The 19,051-nt window shown below is 38.5% G+C and overlaps 2 protein-coding genes across 4 annotated transcripts; both read left to right on the top strand.

The window, feature by feature from the left end:
- The first annotated feature begins 102 nt into the window (after positions 1-102).
- LOC102617992 (golgin candidate 5) lies at positions 103-7,909 on the top strand. Its single transcript, XM_006465562.4, has 20 exons — positions 103-366; positions 666-895; positions 1,275-2,200; positions 2,392-2,463; positions 2,695-2,769; positions 3,356-3,470; positions 4,013-4,074; positions 4,186-4,233; positions 4,684-4,968; positions 5,064-5,123; positions 5,214-5,297; positions 5,405-5,470; positions 5,558-5,656; positions 5,741-5,959; positions 6,397-6,511; positions 6,584-6,804; positions 6,994-7,053; positions 7,166-7,279; positions 7,397-7,471; positions 7,572-7,909. The coding sequence occupies exons 2-20, from the start codon at positions 724-726 to the stop codon at positions 7,605-7,607; spliced, it is 2,904 nt and encodes a 967-aa protein (XP_006465625.2). The 5' UTR covers positions 103-366; positions 666-723; the 3' UTR covers positions 7,608-7,909.
- Positions 7,910-11,660: 3,751 nt separating this feature from the next.
- Positions 11,661-18,766, top strand: LOC102618273 (probable plastidic glucose transporter 3). Of its 3 annotated transcripts, none has more exons than XM_025094867.2 (14): positions 11,661-12,005; positions 12,856-12,997; positions 13,595-13,706; positions 13,813-13,880; positions 13,961-14,093; positions 14,703-14,802; positions 14,935-15,047; positions 15,245-15,338; positions 16,331-16,484; positions 16,575-16,718; positions 16,805-16,878; positions 17,362-17,450; positions 18,027-18,141; positions 18,545-18,766. In XM_025094867.2, exons 2-14 carry the CDS (start codon positions 12,907-12,909, stop codon positions 18,635-18,637), a joined length of 1,380 nt encoding a protein of 459 aa, XP_024950635.2. In that variant the 5' UTR covers positions 11,661-12,005; positions 12,856-12,906; the 3' UTR covers positions 18,638-18,766. The 3 variants fall into 3 exon arrangements, with proteins under 3 accessions (XP_024950635.2, XP_006465626.2, XP_052299942.1); XM_006465563.3 differs by having other exon boundaries at positions 11,662-12,005; positions 18,445-18,766; XM_052443982.1 differs by lacking the exons at positions 11,661-12,005; positions 13,595-13,706 and having other exon boundaries at positions 18,445-18,766.
- Positions 18,767-19,051: the final 285 nt, after the last annotated feature.

Here is a 19,051-nt window from a genome sequence, read left to right as displayed (position 1 = left end):
TTTATTACATTAATTTGGTATTTATTGATTTAAAAATTTATTATATTTGTAAATTGAATAAAACAAAATATTAAAAAGAGTTATCAAGACGACGACGTCTCACTTGTCAGCAAGCCCCATGAAAATTCACAGTGAAAATAATCAGATCGATCCCTCAACCCGAACCTTTCTCCAAACCGATACTAATTTAAAGATCGTTGATCGTTCATTCGTTTCTCTCTCTCAACAAAAGTTTATTAAGCTCAAATCTGATACGTCGATATCATTATTCATCAACAGCTTAAGAGGTGAAAACAAAAGAGAGTGATGATTCGGCTTTCGGTTTCAATCTCATAGCATTCATCGTCATCTCCAATCTCTTTAACGGTACGAAAATAAAATGAACTCGAATAAAGACTTCATCGTTTTTTAGGATTTGCATTGTGCAAGATTTATAATTTAATTTAATTTAATTTTTATTCTTTTCTCTTTTTATTCAATTTGGATCTCCAAGTATATAGGTTTTATCTCCACGTGCTAATTACAAATGTGAGTGCTTCATTTTGGTTAATCAAGATTATCGTATATGATTAACGTGTTAGAGTTAGCACATTCTGAATCGTAGATTTTTCTCAATGATTGGTTAATTTGTCTGTCGAGTTCTGAATTGTGTGTTTAAATGGCAGATTTTTGGATGCTGTGCTTTTGGATCAGTGGATTTAAGCTCTGTGTTGTAGCTCGGGGATGGCGTGGTTTAGTGGGAAAGTGTCCTTGGGGAATTTCCCAGATCTTGCTGGGGCGGTGAACAAGTTCAGCGAGAGTGTGAAGAATATCGAAAAGAATTTTGATACTGCCCTTGGGTTTGATGAGAAGGCTGAGAAGTCTGCAAAGCCTGAGACCAGCAGCAGCAATGAAGGTAGTTTAATTTTGTTGTTCGTATTTTTTGTTGTTGCACTATTAATTTGATTTTTGATTTACTTTTGTTTGCTTGGAATTTTCTGTTAGGATCAGCCTTCAAATTTGGGTGTAAACTTCATGAGGGTTAATTTGTGCCATTTTGTTAATGTGGATAAAAAATGAGTTCAACAATGTTCTTGGTCAAGCTTATTTAAGTATAGAATTTATGATGGACATGCTGGAGAGTTTCTTTGTTTTTCATTATATTATATTTGTTCTTTCTGATATTGGATCAGTTTAAAGCCTTCAAGAGTCAAAAGCATGTCTTTTATTCTTTTGTGATAGTTCAGAATCCAAATTTTAGACACATTGTGTATTAATGTCTCTGCTACATTCAGGATTATGGCCTGTTATGTCCTTTATGGGCCATAAAAGTGAAGGAAGTAGTCCCACTGAATCATCAGGGAAGCCTCAAACTCCACAGCAACAATCCAAACCTGAAGAAAAAGTTGGAGTTGAAACTGAAAGATCAGTGCATTCTGCCACTGGGGAAGTCTATGCTGACAAACAAAAGGCATCACCAAAGACAGAGAAAGATGATGAGCACCCAGATACTGCTGAGAACTTAGATTTTGTGGTGTCAGAGCATGGTAAAGTTGACTCTGAATCAAACATAGTGCCTAATGATCCTTCTGAGTCTGCTATTCAAAACATTGATTCTTCAGAACCTGTTGACAATCAGCAACAGAAAGTGACCTCGGACCTGGGAACTTCTGAAGAAACTGAGTCAGGGGAAGCCAAGTCAGGACCTTTTGAAGCAGACCAAATTGAGATTAGTAGCAGTTTACGTGATGAATCGGATAATGTTGCTAATGCATGTCAAAGCAAGGATGAAGGGAAGAAAGAAGAAAGTAACTATGAAGAGAAGAGTCAAGCAGAAGAGATGATAGAGACTGGTTCTCCATTTCAAGCTGAGGTATCTACTACCATCCAAGCTGAAGTTGGGGCTGAATCCTCTGATTCCCAATCTGTCAGTGCTGAGGAGACTGAGAGAGTTCGTGAATTATTGTCACCAAGTGTGTCTTCTCCAACGGCAGCTTCAGAGATAGTTTCTGCACCAGTTTCTCCTGAACATGGTGAAAAAGATAAAGCAGTTGAAGTGGAACAGCAAGCCAATGATAGTGGGATTGTCAGTGAAGAACAGCGCTTGAGCTCAGAAGCAAATGTGTCTGTCTCAGCAGATTCTGTGTGTGAACTGGAGAAACTGAAGAGGGAAATGAAAATGATGGAAACTGCACTGCAAGGTGCTGCAAGGCAAGCACAGGTACTTAATGTTCATAATTTTGTTATTTGGGAAAAGTGACTTGCATGTTGGATCCTGCTCGTCCTTACTTTGAAAGTAGAAACATGATAACTTACTGATGTCTTGTTAAGCAATTTATATTGCAATATTCGTCCCTTTTTCATTTAATTTCAGCAGTTCATGTGATTCAATTATTTTGACGTTCCTCTTAGGCAAAAGCAGATGAGATTGCTAAAATGATGAATGAAAATGAGCACCTAAAAGCTGTGATTGAAGATTTGAAGGTATGTGAGGTTATTGCTGATTTCATTTTGCTCTGAGTAGGTATGAAGGTCATATCTGTATTATTGCGTTTTACTTTTGCCAACAAAGTAGTATTGATTTTTCCTTCATGAGTGCTCTGAAGATGTATAAGTAAGACAAAATGAATTGTATCTCTACCTCCTTTCTCTCCTAATCATTGCCTTTAGAAAAAGAAAAAGCATATATTTTAATAGCTTGAAGTTTTGGATCAGAGAAAAACCAATGATGCAGAGCTTGAAACTTTGCGGGAGGAATACCATCAAAGGGTTGCAACTCTTGAAAGAAAGGTATGCTTTTTGTTCCAAACCCTTTTTTTTCCTGTTTTCGGGGGGGGGGGGGGGGGGTTCCATGCCCATCTCTACATTGATTCCATGTCTGTGATAGGTTAGGAACATCACTTAACGCCAGTAGACTGTTTTCAGATGGGAGTCCTAACTTGTGAGTTGTTGGATTAAATTCTCTTCATTTTCCTTTTCAGTTACAGTTTTAAACTAACAGTCTGAATCTTATTGGAAGAAGAATCATATTCATATGCCCCTCTGATAGCATGTCATGCTTATCTTTCTGTTTTCATCCCATGATTCTGTCTTTAGTATGTCAAAGGTTTGACTGCTGCATTAGTTAGTGTGCAATTTCCAGCATAGTTTTGATATATTTAAAATGAGCAGAAAAATGATGATTAATGTAGTTGATAATGTTAGTTGAGACATAGATAATGTTAATACATTTAAAATTATCTAAAAGAATGTGATTTTTTGTCAGTAGATAGCCTTTACTGGCGAGATAATATATTGTTTTCTTCTTAACTCATTTTCTGGTTTAAGTCATTGCAACAGTTAATTTCTAGTTGCCTTCCGGCTGGAATGATTGCAGGTATATGCTCTAACAAAGGAAAGGGATACACTTCGTAGAGAGCAGAACAAAAAAAGTGACGCAGCTGCTCTTTTAAAGGAAAAGGATGAAATAATTAATCAAGTTATGGCTGAAGGTGGAGCTTTGTAAACTCTACATACATATTTGATGCTTTGTTCTCTACAGTCTGCTTCTTGTTTGAGAAAATTTTATTGCTTTATCTTGAATCTGCTCTTGTGCTGTGTACTAATTTTCATTTTTACGCCAATATTCCAAACAATGATAAAAATTCCCTTGGTTGTTATTATGATGTCATTTTAACACCAATGAGTAAAGTGTCATTTCAACACCAATGAGTCAAGTTAAGGGAAATGGATAAGCCTAGAAACTGAAAATCTTTGAGTTTTGAAATATAACGTTGAATTCAAATTCAAAAGAAAAGGGTGGCCATTTTAATCATGGGAATTTGGAGAAAAACTTCACTTTTTTCCTTTTTTTTGGGTAAATTGTGAAAAATCAGAATTTTTAAAACTACGGAAAGTGATTCAACCATTCCTTTCCCTATCTTTAGCTTTTTCTGCCTGGTAGATGCACTGTATTTGGATTTTACATATTTGATTGACATCAGCCTATATTAATGTGATTGGGCCCTTTTTTAACATTTATCTGTCATTGCAGGTGAAGAGCTTTCAAAAAAGCAGGCTGCTCAAGAAGCTCAAATCCGGAAATTACGGGCTCAGGTACACTTGCAGTTTTACAGATTGTTTGGTTTTCCAAGGACTTTATCTTAGCTGCTCTTTCTAATCAATAGACTTTTTTTTTTCTTTTATTCCCCTTTTCATGAGAACTAGATTAGAGAGCTTGAAGAGGAGAAGAAAGGTTTGGTTACCAAACTTCAGGTAATTGGATTCTCAAAGCATTCTTTTTAATTGTAGAGTTAGCCGGTACATTAGACTGAGCTGCTATTTTTTTTTGGGTCTTCATATAAATAAAGATAATATCGATGTTTTGGCATATAACGGCAAAATCTAGTTTACTTCTGATCTCCACAGTTTTTGATGTCTTGTGATGTTTTTGGGTTTAATTAAACTCAGTCTATTTGTACTTGGGAATTAGTTTTTATGTAACCTAATTTTTTAAAGTCAGATTAATTGTAATTAGTTTAAAAATTAATTCTGTCGCACTTGGGAGGAAATGAGATTTCTGAAGTATTGGGGCGAAGGGACTTTTTTTATTACTGCATAAATGAACTTTGTAGGCGTCTTTTGTTGACTAAATAACACTTCTGAATTTTGTTTTGATGAACCACAATATTTTGTTGAAGATTTGGATTATCTTTGTCCTCCTAGGTTGAAGAGAATAAAGTGGAGAGCATCAAGAGGGACAAAACAGCTACGGAGAAGTTGCTCCAAGAAACGATTGAAAAACACCAAGTCGAACTTGGAGAGCAAAAAGACTACTACACAAATGCTTTGGCTGCAGCCAAGGAGGCTGAAGAATTAGCTGAGGCACGTGCCAACAATGAAGCAAGAGCTGAACTAGAGAGTCGTCTTAGAGAGGCTGGGGAACGTGAAACTATGCTAGTTCAAGCACTTGAAGAATTAAGGCAAACTCTAAGTAGAACGGAGCAGCAGGTTTTTGCTCTGTTCATTGAAATTGTGGGTTTGAATCTGGCTAACCTTCAAGATGATGTTTTGAGTTTACATGTTGTTGCCTTCTGATTCTGCAGGCAGTTTTTAGGGAAGACATGCTTCGTAGAGACATTGAAGATCTTCAAAGACGTTATCAGGTGCATTGGATTTCTTGTGACATTCTTATTGTTATTTATTCAGTGTTTTCTGTATGCTTACAATTTATTTTTTGCTGCATTTTTGTGTAGGCAAGTGAGCGCCGGTGTGAGGAGTTGGTTACTCAAGTACCTGAATCGACAAGGCCTCTGTTAAGACAGATTGAAGCCATACAGGTGAATTGATTCCTCATGCATTATGAAAATCTCCCTGCCCCTCAAATGATGATCATTTGGTTTACATGTGAGTTTTCTGTATTGTCTCTTTGCTCAATTGGTTACAGGAAACAACTGCCCGGAGGGCAGAAGCTTGGGCTGCTGTGGAGAGGTCTCTGAACTTGCGACTCCAGGTGTCTCTGACATTATTCCTGTGCAGAATATAGTAAATGAGGCTTTTACACATCTCTGGTTTCTAATTATTGAAATTAAATTCCCAGGAAGCCGAGGCCAAAGCTGCAGCATCTGAAGAAAGAGAACGTTCTGTCAATGAGCGCTTGTCACAAACTTTATCTAGGATTAATGTTCTTGAAGCACAGGTTTCTTTTGCTTTCCATGGATTGTTTATGTTGGTAATGGAGCACATTTTATGAATGTTAGCTTATGCCAATAATGTACTCCAGATTTCATGCCTGCGAGCAGAACAGACACAGCTAACCAAGTCCCTTGAAAAGGAGAGACAAAGAGCTGCTGAGAATAGGCAAGAGTACCTTGCAGCAAAGGAGGAAGCTGACACTCAAGAAGGGCGTGCAAACCAGCTTGAAGAAGAAATCAAGGAACTGAGGCGGAAACATAAGCAAGAGTTACAAGAAGCACTTATGCACAGGGAACTTCTTCAGCAGGTGATGCTTTTGTTATTTATGTTATGTGTGTGTGTTTTTAAGTGGAACTTCTCCTTCTTTTCTTCAGTTTCCTTTCTCCATCAATCTTTGCTAAGATTCATAATATTTTGGCTTTTAGGTTTTGGTCTAGGTTTTCTTGAAGCAATATGCTTTACTAAATGCATCTGATGTAAGCATTCGGTAAACATCAACGGTTCTGTTGGAATATGTCTTTATAGATTTGGCTGCTGTTTCTTTAACCATTGAATTTTCTTCTGGCGAATGATATTTAATTCTCACAGTGAGAAAGACACCTAAATGATGACTTTAATTCATATTTGAAACATTTCAAAGCTGCACGGGTAGTGCTGATTTGAGTAGAAAAGCTTCATCGTCTTGAAATCATTCACTTCATGTTAATGTTATACAAGTCCACTAAAGTTCTTGATCCTTGCCAGGAAATAGAAAGGGAGAAGACTGCTCGGGTAGATTTGGAAAGGAGAGCTTCTGCTGAATCTGCTGCTGTATCTGAAAAGACTCCTATAGCAAGGCACACCTCAGCTTTTGAGAATGGTATGATGCTTTGCTTTTATGAAGTACTTGGTAAATATTTTGTACCTCCTATTCATTTTGTTCTTTGTACAGGTAGCCTATCTCGGAAGCTCTCAAGTGCTAGCAGCCTTGGCAGCATGGAGGAAAGTCATTTTCTGCAAGCATCATTGGACTCATCTGACAGTTTATCTGATAGAAAAAATACCGTAGAGCCAACTATGAGCCCATACTATGTGAAGAGCATGACACCTAGTGCTTTTGAATCCATTCTCCGTCAGAAAGAGGGGGAGCTGGCTTCATATATGTCTCGATTGGTATAGCTTGCATTTTGAACACCCATTTAAATATTATTTGGTAATGTCTGCATGGCATTTGGAATTTGACATTATAGTTCCACAGAGCAGTGCCCTCTTGTGACATTAGTAGGGTATAAATGCTATACAATGTGCATTTCTTTTATTTTTATAAAGCTTTAATTGACCATTGTTTATACTTCACATCAGGCATCAATGGAGTCTATCCGGGACTCTCTTGCCGAGGAGTTAGTCAAAATGACAGCACAGGTGCATGTTCAAGTTGTTTTCATTTTAAGGATCTCAATAGAGTTGCTATATATTAGCATTCACATTTTTATGTTCAGAAAGCGGTGAGTTTGAAATGTTTTTTGTTTGTCAGTGTGAAAAGTTGCGAGCAGAAGCTGCCATTCTACCTGGCATACAGGCAGAGCTAGATGCATTAAGAAGGAGGCACTCAGCTGCATTGGAGCTAATGGGAGAACGTGATGAGGAGGTAAATACATTTTTGCAGTTTGAAGGGTTACGGTATTTCTTGATTGATAGAGGACATAGTATAGAAGTCTTGTTGCATCCATTATCCTGACATCTAATATGATTTGCTTATGTTTAGCTGGAGGAACTCCGTGCTGATATTATGGACTTGAAGGAAATGTACAGAGAGCAAGTGAACTTGCTTGTGAATAAGGTAATTTTGCCAACTTTCAATTCATGAATGATAATACTCCATATGTAATGGCTTCATGCCTATTTCATCTATTGTGATACCTTCCTGCGTTTGTTGACAGATCCAAGTAATGGGTTCATCGATGGGTAACACCTGACAAGTCTAATCAGATTTGTGGTATTTTTTTTTCAGTTAGATATTTGATTTAAGGCATACAGTATAGTTCACGGTTCGCTCAGTAAAACATGATTGGTGGGTGGTTCAAAAATTTTCCCTCAACACAATCATTTGATGTCTGTTTGGTGCAAAAGTGTTTTGGCATCAGAGAGCAATTCCCTGTCAAAACCTACATCTGTATTGTATTTGAGAGGAATTTGTTTGTACAGCAAAAATGTTATTGTGACAACCCTTTCTATGTTTCTATAGCTTGATAATTATTCTTGTGCTTTTACAGACGAATTCTTTTTTTAGTCTTTGTTCTATTGAATGTGGACCTGTTTGATGACAAGCAAAACATATGATGATAAACGTGAAAAAATAGATGATAGCTTTAATTGAATGCTGTTTGAAATAGATGTTGCTTGCTTATCGTCTCTTTTAATCACTACTTAATCAAGTAAGTTTAATTTTCATGGAACAACAAATTTCCTCACAGTGATCCTGCAAATTCTTTGGTAGGTGACGTGTCGTGCGTTAGTGATGCAAGGCAAAGACCTTGCTAATCAAATTAGGTCAAATCACGAGCTTCTCCTAAATTTGACTAAACGTGTGTCATTCAATCAATGTTTTATTAACATATGAACTTGGACTCTCCGAGGTCGAAGCATTAATTGTCGGTCGATTTTCCACATTCCTCTAAATACTATGCTATTAGCTAATAATACATTCAAATATTGTCAAATTTTCAAGTAACGTTACAATGCAACCAGAAGATGGAGGAAAAAAAAAGAAAAAGAAAAAAAGAGAACTAAAAGAGTGGGTGCGAAAGAATAGAAAATAATTTAGGAATTTTTTTTTAAAAAAAAAAACCAACTAGATGAACAGCACTATGTCACGGGATGAGTATGTTGCGCAGCTAACCCGTGCGGCACTTAGACAACTTTGCCGAATGTTGCTAAGTAAGCCTAGAGCTTCTCGGAATAGAGAAGAGAGCAATTGAGCCAAAGAAGAAACTTGTATTGCACAAAGAGAGATTACAATGCTTGTTGTAGTGTTTGTTGGATACAAATGCCTAATGCCATCCCATATTTATAGGGGAGGCTTGCCAAGCTCTAGAGATTCTAGAGAATTCTACCATGTTCCTAGAATTCTAGATATTTACATGTGCTGGAATTCTATGGAGAATTCTAGAGTATTTACAAGCTCATGTGCTAGAGTTGCCTAGAATGTTCTGGAATTGGGCCAAGCTAGCACTCTTGGCCTTGTGTTGGCTCTCTAGCCCGAAATTATGGGCAATTGGGCTAGCGAATTGGGCGGACCGTAACATCCTCCCCCACCTAAGCTCGCGGCGTCCTCGTCGCGATCTCGTCCTTGCTCCTTGGGGGACTTGTTCCGTGATTTGTCGTTAGTCTTCGTGTGCTTCACTCTTGGGGAGGTTCCGCCACTTGCTCCGCTTGTGGTTGTTTCCTTCTTTCGGTTGGTGTTGCGGCGTCCCCTCTTGTGTTTCCGCAACCCCTTATGCTCGGATGGCTTTGTGCGTTGCTCAGCCACTCGTCTCGGTGGGAGCTTCGGAGGCATAGCGTCCTTGCCTTTGTCATGGACGGCTCGTACTTGTTGTGGGACTTGGCTTGGAGGGCTTTCGGAATCCTCTCCCTTGTGGTGTTGCCGGATGGAGACCAAGTGGTCTGGATTCTTCTTGAATCCTCGTCTGCACTGCATGACTGAGAGCGCCTTTTTTGTGGGTTGTGCGCGCTCGACCGGTACCACGCATGCCTTATTCCCATCGAAGATGCTAAGGGAGTTTGTTGCTGGAAGTGGGAAGGCATGTACCTTGTCGAAGAATTCCATGCCAAGGATCATTGCGAAGTCATCCATCGGCACAATCGAGAAGTCGAGCTTCCCATTCCATGTCCCAAGCGTAACGTGTACGCCTCGTGTGGTTCCCGCAAATGGCTTGGCGGGTGAGTTTACAGCCTTGATGGTGCCTCCGTGCTGCGTTACCTTGAGGCCTAGACATTTAGCCTCTTCTTCGGAGATGAAGTTGTGCGTTGCTCCGGTGTCAAGGAGCGCACGAACGGTTCGGCCATTGATGAGCACACTTACGAACATGAGCCCTTTCCTTGTGGGTTCTGGCGGTTGGCTCACGAGTGTGCTAAGGCGTTGGAACGAACCCAAGTTGTGTTGGGGTTCTTCCGTAGTTGGTGTGCATTGGCCCTTGAGTTGTGTTACGAGGGCATTCAACGACTTTTTCTCCGGGCAGTCGCGTACCCAATGAGGGCCATTGCAAATGAAGCATGGGCTTCGAGGCTTGGGTGGCTTCTCGGACTTACTTTGCCCGTCCTTGCCGCTTGGAGGCTTTTTCTTGCTCCATTCCTTGCAATTGCGGTTGTTGTCCTCATGGCTCTCTCCCCCACCTTGGTCATAGCTAGACCTCTTGTCCTTGAGCTGGGCGGAGTATTCGGTGAGCGACTCCGCAATGGCGATGGCGTCGTCAAGTGTTTGAACACCACGCCTATCAAGCTCGGTCTTGGCCCAATCCTTGAGGCCATCTTGGAAGTAGAAGAGTGAATCTTTGTCGGACATGTCGCTTATCTCCAACATAAGGGTAGTAAACTCGTTGATGTAGTCCCGAATGCTACCCGATTGCTTGAGGCGACGTAAGCGCGCTCGCGCTTTCTTCTCCGCATTGCTTGGGGCGAACTGCTTTCGGAGTTCTTGCTTGAAGTCAGCCCAAGTGTCGATGGTGCAAATGCCCTTGCCCATCTCGCCATGCTTGCGACGCCACCATAGTTGTGCAGCGCCTCGAAGATAGGTGGGTGCAGTGCCCACTTTCGATGCCTCATCTCGGACACCCATGGCATCGAAGTATTGATCGAGCCCAAAGAGGAAATTATCCACGACTGTGGCATTGCGTGTGCCATCGTAAGTGTCAGGCTTTGGCACGTCAATGCGGCGCGCATCACTCGAGTTTGCGGAAGCTGGACTTGAGGAGAGTGTGCGCTTGTGCCATGCCCAATCCGAGCGGACTTCACCCACTTCCGCACGGACAGCGCGTAGTTCGTCCTGAACAAAACTACGAAGTTTTAGCAACTCATCATGAAAAGAACGAAACTCACCTCGGAGAGTGTTCACTTGCTCTTGGATGAGAGCTTTGGTTGCCACCGTGAACTCGGCGTATTCCCCCTCGAGACCGTCCACTCGTTCCTCCAATCCCTCGAGGCTATCTTGAGCGGCGGACAATGCGATTTCGAGAGTGGTTACACGAGGCTCCAACGCATCCACGGATGGGGCCTTGGACTTGCCGCGAGTCTTGCCTTGGGCGCGTTCTCCCTCTCGGCCGCGGCTTGGTTCCGGTGGAACATCCACACCAACAACACCCTCTTGTGCTACGTTCGAAGGGTTGGCCATTGCTTCGTGAGCTAACTTGCGTGTGTGCAAACCTTAGCTCTGATACCACTTGTCACGGGATGAGTATGTTGCGCAGCTAACCCGTGCGGCACTTAGACAACTTTGCCGAATGTTGCTAAGTAAGCCTAGAGCTTCTCGGAATAGAGAAGAGAGCAATTGAGCCAAAGAAGAAACTTGTATTGCACAAAGAGAGATTACAATGCTTGTTGTAGTGTTTGTTGGATACAAATGCCTAATGCCATCCCATATTTATAGGGGAGGCTTGCCAAGCTCTAGAGATTCTAGAGAATTCTACCATGTTCCTAGAATTCTAGATATTTACATGTGCTGGAATTCTATGGAGAATTCTAGAGTATTTACAAGCTCATGTGCTAGAGTTGCCTAGAATGTTCTGGAATTGGGCCAAGCTAGCACTCTTGGCCTTGTGTTGGCTCTCTAGCCCGAAATTATGGGCAATTGGGCTAGCGAATTGGGCGGACCGTAACAACTAGCTCTTTTCAACAGATCCCAATATTCGCTAATTAACACATCGGATAAGTTTTTGCACTGCACCATATCCACGTGTCCATAGACAACTGGACAGACAATAAACATCCCATATCCCACAAACGACGAGATCTTGCTCCTAACAAGCTCCAGGTGTTCGTCTCCTAGCTCCAGACCTTTGCTTCCTTTCTAAAAAACCAGTAATTGAAAAACGAGTGAACGCCTGGCGCGCACGATAGCGTCAACCACAACCTCACTCCCCCGTCTTTACATTTTCTTTAAATAATAAAAAAAGTTTAAGACAAAAATAATAATAATAATAACGGTTCCGAAATCCTCGCTTTGATTTCCTTTTCTTCAGTTTAAAAGCCTGAGACTGACACCATATTTCATCGGACACTTTACACCATCGGCGCATTATAGCCTCCTCTCTTCTGTCGCTCGCCTTTCTTGTTCAGAGTCCATTCTCTTCGTTTCGCATTTCCACTCACCTGAAAAACAAGTACTGAATTTCACTCATCATTCTCTACTTATTTATTTAACATCATTCATAGTTATTATTGTTCACGTATGAAATCTGATTTTTTTTTAAAAAAAACGAATGCTTAGAGACGAATGCATGAATTTTCAATTTTCATTGTTTTATTTTTTGACGCTTACAAAATGGTGAGCCTCTTTGTTTGTTTCCTGATCCTGCCGAGCAGTGTCGTTTTTGAAGCTTCAGTTTCGTTTTTGTGTGTTTTGAGACAAAATGTTGAGAGTCTCTGTTTGCGGCTGATCCTGCAAAAACGCTGACGTGTTGGTGAAAATCTACATTGTGGTTGGATTTTGATATAATAATCTTAAGAGCTTTTATACGTAATTTGATGAATCAAATGATTCTGTGTTTGTTGCTGATCCTCTGAGTCGGTGCCGTGAAGAAGCTCAGTTCTTGTTTACAGTTATAAAAAGAAATGTTTATTGGTCGCGTCAATTCTCTCTTTTTTTTTTTTTTTAATTTATAAATCTTGATTAGAGCTAAACATTATTGCTTTTGTGCTTAATATCTAGTGTGTTTTCCATTTCTCTATTGATGCAGGTACACGTGAGCTTTGATTTTTCTTTTTCTTTTTTTAATTTGAGTATTTAGATCCTTCTGGCTCAAAATTTTCATTCAAGACTTCCGATCTTGAAATAAAATAATATGAAATAAATAAGACAATTTCTTTAGTCAGTTGGCTTTGTACTCTAATCTGTCAATGCAACTTCTTCCTTTTTTTTTTTTTTGAGCTTTAGTTATATGATTGAGTACAATGTTGAATTTAAAAATGTAAGGATATTCGTTAAATGGTTTGATCTGATGGTTGTTGCAGTTGGCTGCTGATTACTTTGTAAACTTGAAGGGAAATTTTAATCATTTCGGGATGCGTGGGCGTCATGGCGATGTGTCCTGGATGTATAAGCGTGCATCATCGAAAGATGTTGACGATGAGTATGGAAAAGAAGAAACCACAGGTAATTTTAATTTGTATAGTAACCAATTGCATTTTTTTATTCATTTTGGAATTTTATCTATATTTAAGTTCTGTTATGTGGGTAGTGATTGACTTTCTGTAATCGAGCTTTTGCGAGGTATTCTAATTAGGAAGGGATTTCATTGACTGCACAATTAGCTAAATATGAGACTTAAAAGCATTCAGTTTTATCAATTTCTTTCAATGTTGCACTTTCACTTGATAAGGGTGTTAAGGATACAAGAAGTAGTTAATGATATTAAAATAGGCAAGTTGCAGAATCTGAGAATTTTTTTTCTTTGTTCTACATGTTCTTGTATCTGTGTCGCTGTTGAGTAATAAAGCAGTGTGCATAACTCCTTTCTTTTTTATAAGACTTGTCTGATCTTTTATCTGCCATTTTGAAATAAAATGATAGTTGTTGTCATAAATTTCAAGAGTTGTTTAGCTCAGCTAGTCTTGATGGGCAGTATATACAATTCCATGGCAGGAACAGCATTATTCTTGCAAAAGCAAACTACCAAAATATAATTTTCCCATTTGTTACACAAATAGTTATGTGGCTAACAATTGGAGTGATTCTTTATGTGGCTTGTAGTACGGATGCCAAATGGTTTGGGCAAAGATATTGGAAACCCTCCCTGGAGCCGGTCTTTGCCGCATGTACTTGTTGCAATTATATCTTCATTCTTATTTGGTTATCATCTAGGGTGTGTCCCAATGAAACTCATAATCCTTTCTGATTCTTCAATTATTGTATATGAAAAAGAGATAGGAAATCGATTTATTCTCTTTGTTTTTGTCTGTGTATTGCAGAGTAGTTAATGAGACGTTAGAAAGCATTTCTTTAGATCTTGGCTTTAGTGGGAGTACCATGGCTGAAGGTATTGTCTTAGGATTTCCTTTTTGCTTTACTTCTCTCTTCGAAGAATTACTCTAACATGTTGGTTATCGTCAAGTGAAGGTCTGGTGGTGAGTACATGTTTAGGGGGGGCCTTTGTAGGATCTATGTTCAGTGGTTGGATTGCAGATGGTATTGGACGGCGCAGGGCATTCCAGCTGTGCGCTTTACCAATGATAATTGGGGCTTCAATGAGGTAACTAAAATATAAATTGCATTTTTATGTTGCCATCTGCTTGTGTTTCGGGCATCTATCATGTTCCTTTCTGTAATGACAGAAAATGCTGCTTTTTTAGTTTACGAGATGAAAATTTGTGCAAACAGTTTTATTTTATTCCAAACTAAGGGATATCTATCACTTTTCACAGATCTTGGAATTGAATGGCTGATATTGATCCATACATATATAATGTCTGCAAAAATTCAGTGTGAAAGGGTGTTACATATATTAGTTTATTTTTTCAATTCAGTCATATTCTCCTATCAAAGTAATTATTGGTAATTTGGTTATGCTCAAGTCATTTGGTTTTTGGAGGAACAACTTAATGTGAAATTTGCATCTGATCTTAGGGTCGATTTCTCTGTCCTGTTTTTTTTTTTTTTAATTATTATTTTATAATTAAGATGCTTAGGAGAATCACTAGGGTTGGCTTTTTTTGTATTATACTTGAAGTCTTCTAAATTGATACCATGAAAGCTTCCTGCCAATAATGCTGTTTTATTCACAAGTCAGATCAAACACTTTTATCTTGTACTGATTGAAACTATATAAGGCTTATAGAAGTACTTAAATATAATCTTGCAGTGCTATAACGAAAAATCTCTGGGGAATGCTTCTTGGAAGGTTATTTGTTGGGACTGGAATGGGTATTGGGCCTGCTGTTGCAGCTCTCTATGTGTCAGAGGTATGGGAGTTGATAGTTATGTTCACTTGCCTTGATTCGCAGTCACCTATACTTGGTTCCACTGCAGGAGTTATTATTTTTTGTTGTTCTTATTTTTTCCATGGGAATTAACTGTTCTTCGTCCTTAAGTAGGTTTCACCAGCTTATGTAAGGGGTGCTTATGGCAGCTCTACCCAGATCGCAGCATGTCTTGGAATTTTGGTGGCGTTATTTGTTGGACTCCCAGCTAAGGAAATTTTGGGTTGGTAAGAAAAACGTTATTGAAGCTATGGTAGTCTTCGAACAAGATGTTTGACCTTTAAGTTGTTTCAATTTGTTTAAAGACTTATTTGAAGTATTTTGCGTATGTAGTCTAGGAACACTTATATCTTATTTACTCATTTTTAGTGCTCAGATGGTCCAGCTGTGAATTCTATATGTAATAACTTCATGCTGTCCTCAGGTGGCGAATTTGTTTTTGGGTAGCTACTATTCCTGCTGCATTCCTTGCTCTTTTTATGGAGTTTTGTGCAGAGAGTCCTCATTGGCTTTTCAAGGTCATCTATTCATTTGTGTATCATTCATGCTTTTAATAATATGCATGCTTTTACTTCTATTGTTTGGATTTGGCTTTTCCTTTTTATGGCTACATGTGAGGTGTCAGCTAAGCTTAATGCTTTTTTAGTATATTTCAGCAGGAAGGCTGAAATAAAGTTGTTTGTTACTTGAAAAAGAGATTAAATTTGGGAATTATATACGGTTACAGTTGACTCTGAAATTACTGGCAGAGGAATATTACCTGAAATATATCTATGCGTTAACCAAGTATAACAATGACTTTTTTATATGAGTGTAGATGATCCATGTTAGACCAGAATAGTGATCTAGTTTTGAATTTAAACTGACTATACAGTTTATCTTCTAATTTTTGTGGGATGATATGCAATTGATAGGAGATATTGTACTTTGTTTGGACTCTGGTCTGAATTGGAAATCTCTGTGAACTCTTAGGGGCTCCATCTATGCTATAGCTACTGGGATTGAGGATTATAAATAAATTCATAACCAACCATTGGTAATGCTTTTAACAAATAAATTTTTTTTGATGTGTTTCCTTGAAGGGCTAGAACATTAACAGTAATAGTCTCTCAAGGGACTGGAATTTATTTACATCAATGATGAGGGAAGTCATTGTTTAGACTGCATTCTAGCATTTTTTTTTTCCCACCATTTTCCTATAACTTGTGTTTGTCCTGAAATACAATCCAAGAACAGCCATGCATAAATTCCTGTTGTCAATGGAGTTTTTATTGATCATGTGATGAGATTTTTCCGGACTTCTTACATGATTTCCTGCATCCTTTCTTTTGAAACTCAACCTGCTATACAAAATCGTGCTTACCCATCCAAAAATGCTTTGGCTCCTCTATTCAACAGACGACATTGGCAGTTTATTTGTGCTCCTTGTTTTATTCATCAGAGAATGTTGCACCTAACTGTTTGAAGTAATTTGATAGACTAGACATTAATTTATGGGTTTTGGCTTCAGAGAGGAAGAGGCGCTGAAGCTGAAGCTGAATTAGAGAGGCTTTTCGGAGGATTACATGTAAAGTACTCAATGGCCGAACTGTCAAAGTCAGAGAGAGGAGATGAGGCAGATGCAGTGAAGTTCTCAGAGTTGATCTCTCCTCGCAACTTTGGAGGTAAAAATGTTAATTTGTTTCAAATTTCATTAGTCATTGTACCAATATGTTTCCTTCTAAAAGATTACTATTTTACTTCTCTATATGCAGTGGTTTTCATTGGATCTACCCTTTTTGCTTTACAACAGTTATCTGGCATAAATGCTGTATTCTATTTCTCATCAACTGTCTTTAAAAATGCCGGTGTTCCTTCAGACTCTGGAAACATATGTGTGGGAATTGCAAATTTATCAGGTGCACATTGTTATACTCCCAAGTGTTTTAACTTTGTGAATGTTGTTAAATTTTTATCTTAACCAGTATTGTCTGTGGTTTGTTAGGGTCGATTATTGCAATGATTTTGATGGACAAGCTCGGTAGAAGGGTGCTTCTTCTTGGAAGTTTTTTGGGCATGGTAAAGAATTTTTTGATAAACAGCAATGAACTTTCTTATCTTGTGAATGACATTATTTTGAACTAAAATTATGTTGGCAAATCTCTTGAACATGCATGTATCTGTATTTGATTGTTGAGATTTCAGCATTGCGTCTACAAGTAATAACCATGTAACCATCAACATATTTAGGTGTTACACTTTTCAGAGTATAGAGTAGTCTATACTCTGGAAGTCTACAGCAGGTGATGACTGTGTTATATAGTACTTTGATTGCCACTGATTGGTAACTGCAAAATTTACTCATTCCTGAAAAGCCTATGCTTGATTATGTTAAAAGCATTGCAAAGTTGGTTCAAGAATTTGTTGATTCTCTTCTTGATATGCAATTGGTGCAACAACATCATACACTGTTGTATTTAGAGGCCTCATAACTCAGATTTTGCATCATGTAGACTACTATCATAATTTGTTTGATATTTGCTTTATGCACTTCTGGTTCAGGCAATCGCAATGGGTGTTCAAGCAATTGCTGCGACTTCCTTTGTATCAAGCTCTGGAGCATTGTCACTATCTCTTGGAGGCATGCTGCTGTAAGTTAATCCCTGACAAACTGGAGGGGCAGTAATGCAAATAGATTAAAAGAAAGAAATGTATGTTATGCTTTTTTTGAAATACCTATTGAATAATATAACGGCTAAGTAATTGACATTTTGCTGATAGCTACTTGAAAACATTTTTTATTGTGACAAGAAGCATTTATGGTGTGAATTTCTTGACTAAACTTTTTTTTTTTTTTGAAAAGAATTTCTTGACTAAACTTTCTGTAAGAAAATGATCAGTGTCTTAAAAATGTGTTTATTCCATTATGTGATGTGTAGGAGTCAAAATGAGGTAGGCCGTGCAGGTAGCTTATTTATTTGGTTAATGACATTAATAATATAAAGGATTGTAAGGGAAGTTGAGTATTTTATTGGGACAAAACTATGGTGCAACTGTGGTACCATACCACAGCTGCACCTATCCATTGGATCCAACTGCACACATGCACTATAGCTGGATCCAATGGCTAGATGCAACTGTGGTATGGTACCACAGTTGCACCATAGCTGGACCCATTTTATTGGTAATATAATGGCATGATTTTAAAATTTAAACTTTTATTGCAGGTTTGTCTTGACATTTTCCCTTGGTGCCGGTCCAGTACCTAGTCTCCTCCTATCAGAAATATTTCCCAATCGAATTAGAGCAAAGGCAATGGCAGTTTGCATGGCTGTGCATTGGGTAATTGCTTCTGCAGTTCTTCTGTTACGATTACGTAGACAGATATTTCTTTCCCTTAATTAGCATTTTGGTGATGGCTGGTTTGGCTGATAGACTAACCAGCTAATGATTTAGGATAAAGTTTAATCTAATTTGTTGAGGAGAACCTGCTTTCCGTATATTGGTATATTCACAGATGATTTAAAATTGAACCATTTCAATTTGCTTTAAAACAAGCTCAGGAAATTTTTTTCTTGGTTAATTCGATGCAATGCTTGCACTGTGCATTATATCATTTCAGTGATTCACTGCTGTTTGTGACAGGTGATAAATTTTTTCGTTGGTCTATTGTTTTTGCGGCTGTTGGAGCAACTCGGGCCACTAATCCTCTATACGATTTTTGGTTCCTTTTGTTTTTTGGCAGTCATCTATGTTAAGAGGAATGTCATGGAAACTAAAGGAAAAACACTCCAAGAAATTGAGATGGCACTTCTTCCTCAACAATAGGATTATTTAGGTGTTTTTGTTTTTTTTTAGCTCGACAGTGTTATTATTATATTTTTAATCAAAATTGTTAATGTAGTATACTTGTTAAACTGAATATTGCCTTGGAATGGTATATTAAGCTTCTGCATTTTTCGGTCCACGACGGTTCAGGTCCTCTTGAAGAACAATTTTGATTAAAAATTTGTTCTTGCACCTGCAATTTTGACAACCCCTGGCACGGTGGAAGCCCAGAAACTTCAAATTTATTTGCTCTTAGGCACGGAGCCCTGCCACGCCAGATTTTAATTTCAAATTGCTACGATCTACAAATATATTATAATAAATTTTATATACATGCTTATTATAATGCAGCTTAGAAATCTGTCTAGTATTGGCTCACAAATTTGCGCCTAGAGATATTTACTGTAATTCAAAATGTGAATTT

This window comes from Citrus sinensis, chromosome 7 (genome assembly GCF_022201045.2).
Source record: "Citrus sinensis cultivar Valencia sweet orange chromosome 7, DVS_A1.0, whole genome shotgun sequence".
In the NCBI taxonomy this organism is placed as follows: Eukaryota; Viridiplantae; Streptophyta; class Magnoliopsida; order Sapindales; family Rutaceae; genus Citrus; species Citrus sinensis.
This window is presented reverse-complemented; position numbering and strand designations above follow the sequence as displayed.